At 33.5% G+C, this 7,281-nt stretch overlaps 1 protein-coding gene across 2 annotated transcripts; it reads left to right on the top strand.

Moving 5' to 3' along the window:
• Window positions 1–1,777: 1,777 nt before the first annotated feature.
• LOC122301040 (sulfite exporter TauE/SafE family protein 3-like) lies at window positions 1,778–6,500 on the top strand. Of its 2 annotated transcripts, XM_043112104.1 has the most exons (12): window positions 1,778–2,538; window positions 2,927–3,086; window positions 3,762–3,962; window positions 4,039–4,103; window positions 4,192–4,219; window positions 4,323–4,414; window positions 4,482–4,568; window positions 4,721–4,771; window positions 4,965–5,186; window positions 5,523–5,616; window positions 5,722–5,862; window positions 6,016–6,500. In XM_043112104.1, exons 1-12 carry the CDS (start codon window positions 2,320–2,322, stop codon window positions 6,099–6,101), a joined length of 1,446 nt encoding a protein of 481 aa, XP_042968038.1. In that variant the 5' UTR covers window positions 1,778–2,319; the 3' UTR covers window positions 6,102–6,500. The 2 variants fall into 2 exon arrangements, with proteins under 2 accessions (XP_042968038.1, XP_042968039.1); XM_043112105.1 differs by lacking the exon at window positions 2,927–3,086 and having other exon boundaries at window positions 2,347–2,538.
• The last annotated feature ends 781 nt before the right edge of the window (window positions 6,501–7,281 follow it).

Here is a 7,281-nt window from a genome sequence, read left to right as displayed (position 1 = left end):
TAGCTAGTTTTGGTAGTTCTTTCGGGATCGAAGTACTTTATTTATGGATAAATATAGTGAAAGTAAATTTATAAATTAATGTTTCATCATGTAATACATCATATTTACTTTAAAGTAAAAATAATTTTATAATTAGAAGTATCATATTAAGACACGTCTATTTATAAATTTATTTTTATTATATCTGTTTGTAGATGAAAACATTTCACATTGTTCTACCACGTAATTAGGTCATTGAAAGCGTTTTAGTTATGATACCTTTGTAAATAAAAGAAATTTATAAGTGCTCATGTTAGAGATAATTTTTAATAAAATATCATATTGATATTTTTTTTTAAAAAAAAATTTATTTAGTAATGAATCTATTTCAAGATAAATTTGTTTTTCATAATTATTATTTCTAATAAAGTGATTTAATTCCCATTTCTTATTTTATTGTTGTTCTAATCAAGTGTGTAGTCATTATGAGCATTAATAATGCTAACAACAAATTTTAAATCGACAAGTTTCATCATATAAATCTTAAAAAAAAATAAATAAATCTTTTTACACTTTTTAACAGTAAAATTATTTAAAAAAAAAACTAATCGATTAGTAATGAACTAGTAAACTATATTTTTTGTTAATGAACTAATCGATTAGTTTACTAGTAATTCTTTAATTCATTATTTTCTCGTCATTATAATAAAAATATAATAATTAAAAAATAGTAAATACAACTTATGAGTAGATCGATTTATTTATAATAGAAAATTTTTATTTATCATATTCTTAATTATCATACATTCATAATCTTCTTATTTAACATTCAATAATTGAAAAATAAATAATAAATAATTTTATAATTATTTAATAACACATTAGACTACCATAAAAAAATGATTACAAAAATGATATATATATAGGCTTATAACATCTCTCTTTGCGACTACTTTTATCTATTAAATTAACTTGTAAAGCTCATTGAACCTCATTGAACCGCAAAGAGTCAAAGATGATGAAGTAATTACTTGACGTCGCAACTAATTTTCCATGAAACTTTTGAAGCTGATTAAGAAACAAAAGTCAAAGAGGTAAAATTGAACTACTTTTCCGAAGCTGGGCGGCCGGAGGTTTGGATCATAAAAATATAAAAATTATAATCTTATTTAATCATTATAATTTTTTAAAATTTTTATATAAAATATAATAAATAATTTAATTTTAAAATCTTTAAATAATAATTTTATAAAAAAAATATTTTAATAATATTTTATTTTATTTTTATTTTTATTTTTTTCAATTTATATCATTCCAACTCACTTTATCTTTCATTTGATTTATTTTCACAAACTATCTCAATTGAACTCATTTTATTATTATAATTTTTTTAAATTTTTATATAAAATAAATAATTTAACTTTTTCAAATTTTAAAATAAAAATAATCATAAAAAAATATTATAACAATATTTTATTTAATTTTTAACTTTTATCTTAACTCATATATGAAAACAAACGAGACCGTTTGAATTCTCATCTCATTATTACAACTTTTTTAAATTTTTATATAAAATATAATAAATAATTTAATTTTTAAAAATTTTTAAATAATAATAATATTAAAAATAATATTTTATTTAATTTTTATCTAAAATTATTACAACTCGTCTCAATCAATGAAGTCCGAAAAACTCATATCGTGAGCTTCGTCGGAGTGCTTTTGTCACTGAGTACTGCAATCATTGTGCATCTTTTGTTAACATTAACCACCCGTCAAGCAGATTGTTAATAATATTTAAGAGCAAATTCCACCCGGAGACGGGCTCCAAATCTCTTCTTCCCCTTCGCAGCTACCTTTCACCCAGCCGGGATCTACAGTCCACACGATTGAAGGAGGAAAAAGCCAAGCTCGCTCTTTCTCTCTCTTCCTTTCACTCTCACACACATACAGTACAAAACCTACCAAGGGTAAAGCCTTAAAGAGATGGCCCACTAGAGTCATCGTTTCTATCCAAGCATTTATATTTAAGCTCGTACCGAGTCGATAATTTTTGGAGCACAAATTTAAACAAGAACCCAGTCAAAGCTGAAACTCGATCTAGTTTTGCTCTTCCACCTCTGTTTGGCCTGAAAGAGAGGCAGGGTGGCTTCTGGGTGTTTTTTTTTTTTTCGTCTTAAATTTTATACTGTTTTCAAAGCATACTAGAACTTCATGTAAGAACTGGGTTACAGTTAAAATTCGAGTTCTGACTGATATTTGTAGATTTGTGGGTTTCTTCACTTCTTCCTTTTTGAGTCGATAATCTGAAGGAGACGGAGCTCGGAAACGAAATATCCGATGGCTAGGATCAGATCAGAATGGCGGGGTTCGAGGTTGATTGAAATATTTGCGATTAGTTTTCTCATGGCTTCGTTGTTTGTTTCGACAAAAGGAAGCTTGGAGCAAGAAGCTTCAAGTTATAGTGAGAAAGAAGAGGTTGAGTCTGACTATTACATTATGAAAGTATTGAATTTCTTATGGCAACCGGGCCGATTGGGTTACACACATGTTTGGCCGGTGAGTCCAACTATTGTTGTCTTATACTGGTTTTTTGTTTTGAATCACACGTGTTTGGTTATTGATTACATGTTTTCTTGATTCATTAACATGTGCTTCTTGATTGACTGATTGTCCAAATTGAGTTGATACAGTTTCCTCACCTTTTTGGGGAGCCAAAATAATAATCTTTAATTCAAAATTTAAATTTCTTCTTCTGATATGTTTTCTCAAAACATGTGAACAACGAATTGTACGTTCTTTTGGGTGTAACACAATGCTGTACTTACTAAAGTACCTTACTCTTTACTGAAACTATGTAGTTTCTTTTGCCTTGCAATTTGTTGATATTATGCCAATTGATGGTGAAAATGTTGGTGGGATTAATTCTGAGAGATTGAGTTCTCAGGAGATGGAATTTGGCTGGAAAATTGTTGTTGGTACCATAATAGGATTCTTTGGGTCGGCTTTTGGAACTGTGGGAGGAGTTGGTGGGGGTGGCATTTTTGTTCCTATGCTCACCCTTATTATTGGGTTTGATCAGAAATCCTCAACAGCAATTTCAAAATGTAAGTCCTATCCTCGTAGGTGTTTTTTCCTCTTTTCGATTATTCCTGTCACTGAAAAGCTATTAAGATTTAAGAGCCTTGCGTCTATGCAGGGTTTGGATATAGTTGGATATTGAACTAAGACTGTCACGAAAAAAAACTTGTACCAATTATACCTGTAGCCATGGATCTGAGTTTATACAAAAATCTACAGTGGAATGTTGGGGTTGCATCAACTTTCAAAATGTCTACTGCTTTAAATAATAATAGTAATAACAACAACAACAACAACAATCACAACAACAACAACAACAATAATAAAGCCAAATAAAAGATGCCTACTGCTTGAATAAGTTGAATATCAACGCCCTAAAATTTATCGGGCCTCTTTTGACTAATTGTCGGCATAAACCTCCTGACACGGGGAATCAATTTATTCTCTATACTTTCTGATTTTGTTTCTCCTAGTTTTTTTTTTGAGTAATACTGGTTTTTTGAATTTTGAAAGGAGACAGTGCGCTATTAGAGCCTTGTGTGTTGGCCGTAGTTCTTACTTTCTTTCTTTTGTGTATTCTATACTCTTATTTGGTCACATCCCACGTGTTAATGTACTCCAACTCGTTTTCTAGTGTACTTTTCACCATTCCAAAAGGGACACCTGAGGGCAATTTCCCATGTTTTTTTTTGTTTGGTCAGGTATGATCATGGGTGGAGCTGGCGCAACTGTTTTCTACAATTTAAAGCAAAGGCATCCTACACTTGACCTGCCCGTCATTGACTATGACCTTGCACTTCTGTTTCAACCAATGTTGGTGTTGGGGATTAGTATTGGAGTTGCTTTCAATGTGATTTTTGCCGACTGGATGATCACTGTCTTGTTAATCATCACCTTTCTAGGTATCCATTGTTTAAATTGCCATATCTGAATGTTCTTCTTGGACAACTTCCCTTATCGGTTCATGATTATGTGCAGTCACTGCAATTAAGGCATACCTTAAGGGTGTTGAAACGTGGAAAAAGGAAACAATAATTAAAATGGTAACTCAAAACTCTGCTAATATTCTAGGTTGAATTGAAATTCTTTATGCTTCAGCAGTTAACTTCATACTTGTTCCTTGTTTTTCAGGAGGCTGCTAGAGCCTCACAATCAACCGGTGAGTTGGTCTCTTGTTTTCATCTTTGGCACAAACATGTATATATTGGGTTTCTCAAAGGATTCTTTGGTCAGGCTGACAGGCTAGCTTGTTCTTCAATCAGGTAGCGGCATGGAAGAGGTCGAATACAAGCCCCTTCCCGAAGGCCCTGGAACTGGCACTCAATCAGAGACCAAGGAATCTGAAAAGTTAAAGGTAGGAATACATGGTTTACACTTCCTGGACTCATGGTTTTCATGACTGATTTATGTAACCTTTCCAGGTCTCTATTGTTGACAACGTTTACTGGAAGGAAGTTGGAATTCTTTTTTCCGTATGGGTTATTATCCTTGGACTGGAGATTGCTAAGGTTTTTTTGGCTATATGCTTACAGTTCTTTATTAGAGCCAGTACCTTTTTGCTTAGCTATATGCTCTCAGTTTTTTATTAGAGCCGGTACTTTTTTGTTTGATTCACGCATCATTGAACTACATTGATGGGTTTCTCTTGTCTTGGACACAGAATTACACAACTACTTGTTCAGTGTTATATTGGGTGCTAAACCTATTGCAGGTACCTTCCACAACTTCAATAAGAACTGAAAAAACTCTATATTGTTTTTACCAACATTCTATATTCAGTATTGGGAATGAATATAGTCTTGTGGTTGGGAGTTGGAACCAGCCACACCGAAAGCTTGATTATAAGATTCTTGAAATCTGTTCCTAGAGCATCATAGTGGTTATTTATTTTCCTTGTCATTCAGATCCCTGTGACCTTTGGAGTCTCTGGTTATGAAGCTGTTAACCTGTACAAGGGGCGGAGAGTGATTGCATCGAAGGGAGATGCAGATACAACTTATAAAGTGCACCAGCTTGTTCTTTATTGTACAGGTGGCATTGTAGCTGGTATGGTTGGTGGGTTGCTTGGTCTTGGTGGAGGATTCATTTTGGGTCCACTTTTTCTGGAGCTGGGAATCCCTCCTCAGGTGCATTTGGTGCTTCCGTTCAATTCTCAAAAATATTTATGCTTTTCAAAAATCTTAACATTCATGCTAGGCAGTACGTTTGTATACACCAAATATGATGCCTCCAGAAAACAGGCAATGAAGAAAACAAAGCATCTTATTTATGAAGAAATTAACTAGGACTTTCTTCAGTGGTTAAATGATAAACTTCCAATCCCCCATCCATCTTTCTGATTCCAGATTTGGGAAAGGACATTCAAAACAACCAAAATTTATTATTTATTTTCTATGCAATTGATAATATTCTCACTTCAATATGATGTCACAACTTGTGTTTACTGAACCTATATCTTTCAGGTGTCAAGTGCCACAGCCACCTTTGCGATGACATTTTCCTCCTCCATGTCTGTTGTAGAATATTACCTTCTCAAGCGTTTCCCTGTTCCTTACGGTAAGTAGAGTACCACAACACGAAGAAAAATTAGATTACCAAAGGAGATTACTTCTTTTAATTATTATTTTCAAACACAAGTGATCATTTTGGCTGATATTGCAGCTCTCTACTTTGTTGCTGTTTCAACGATTGCTGCCATTATAGGGCAATATGTGGTAAGAAAGGTGATCGCTATACTCGGGAGAGCATCTTTGATTATATTCATTCTGGCCACCACAATTTTTGTCAGTGCCATATCTCTAGGTATGTGTCATTTTGAAACACATCTGCATAAAAAAATGTATGTGCGTATACTTATTGCAGCTTTCTTAATTAGAAGAGTGAAATCATGAGTTCATCGGTCATAATATTGTTCAAATCATAAATAATATCGAGCACTTTTGTTTTTCAAAACAGGTGGGGTGGGGATAGCAAACGTGATTGAAGATATTCAGGAGAAAGCGTATATGGGATTTGAAAACATCTGCACATATGATGCATAATCTTTAAAGTTTTTCCTGAATTTCTGAGTCCCCGAGTTTTAGGCGGTACTTAGATTTGAAATTCTTCTCATGGTCTGTAATCACATTGGGACCTAGAGACGAGTAAAATGGAGCTTAATAACGAACATCTCAAATTTCAGTTCCATTTTTCTGCTCTGTATTTTACAAGTTTTCAGAATAGTTGGACAGATGGTGCTTTACAGTTCCACACCAGCTGATCTGTTTCTGAATTAGGTGAACTGCAGATTCATTGAACTTTTTAAATTGTTTACATCCCTACACCAGGGATCCAGCAACCCTTTCTGTAGGAATTTATGCTTTTCAAACATAAACTATATTGCTGTGGAGTTCTGAAAATCATAATTCCATTATTGGATGGGAGTGTCGTGATCACCTTAATGATAGCTTCTTTATGCTTGTATGCTTTTCGGAAACTTTTGGCTACAAATGTCTGTTTCCTCGGATGTGTGATTAGCTTGTGGATATGGTTAGTGTCAAAAGAGAGTAGCATTTTCAGCTTTGTGAAGGTTATGGATTCTCAACACATGCCAAACACTTCAACTGGTGAAGGTCATATGATTCAGACTGCCTATATTATTTCTGTATTTTGAACTTTCAAATCAAAACAAGAATCAATATCAAACTAACGCAGAACCTAAAAGTAAGGGAATGATGATATAAGCATCAGCGTTCAACTATTTGTTTCCAGACGTAACTTTTGGCGATGGGGCGAAGAGATGAGCAGGGTTGTTTGGTTAATGGCTGTGGGCAAGGATTTCTTAGGGAGTCAATGACATTGTTGCTTTTTCTACACTTAACAAAACCACGATTTCAGCAAGAAGCAGTTTAGGCACAAATGTCTAGCCAGGGTTGTACATACGCGGTTCATTAGCTTAACACCAACCTGCAATGGAAAGTGGCTGAGCACTCGAAACCGTCTGCAACTCGGACGGCCCTCTTGGTATCCGTGGTGTGTATGGTGGTGGTATCCCGCTTTTATCCCCAACCCTGACTAAATGAGCAGGAAAATAAAGAAACTAAAGATCAGGAAAATAAGAAAAAAATATAGTTGCAAGTACAATTGTGCACTAATATGTGCCCCAATCTATTGTAATTGGTTAAAAAGTAGATTTTATTGAAAACATTGTTAATTTAAATTTTAAATATAAAAGAATCAGTA

This window comes from Carya illinoinensis, chromosome 2 (assembly GCF_018687715.1).
Source record: "Carya illinoinensis cultivar Pawnee chromosome 2, C.illinoinensisPawnee_v1, whole genome shotgun sequence".
Taxonomy (NCBI): domain Eukaryota; kingdom Viridiplantae; phylum Streptophyta; class Magnoliopsida; order Fagales; family Juglandaceae; genus Carya; species Carya illinoinensis.
This window is presented reverse-complemented; position numbering and strand designations above follow the sequence as displayed.

Bases quoted from the DNA above. Each gene is read 5' to 3' on its own strand.
- LOC122301040 (XM_043112104.1), top strand. From the start codon at position 2,320: ATGGCTAGGATCAGATCAGAATGGCGGGGTTCGAGGTTGATTGAAATA. The intron at 2,539-2,926 runs GTGAGTCCAACT...TTGAGTTCTCAG, and splicing joins GTTACACACATGTTTGGCCG to GAGATGGAATTTGGCTGGAA. The intron at 4,220-4,322 runs GTGAGTTGGTCT...TTCTTCAATCAG, and splicing joins TAGAGCCTCACAATCAACCG to GTAGCGGCATGGAAGAGGTC.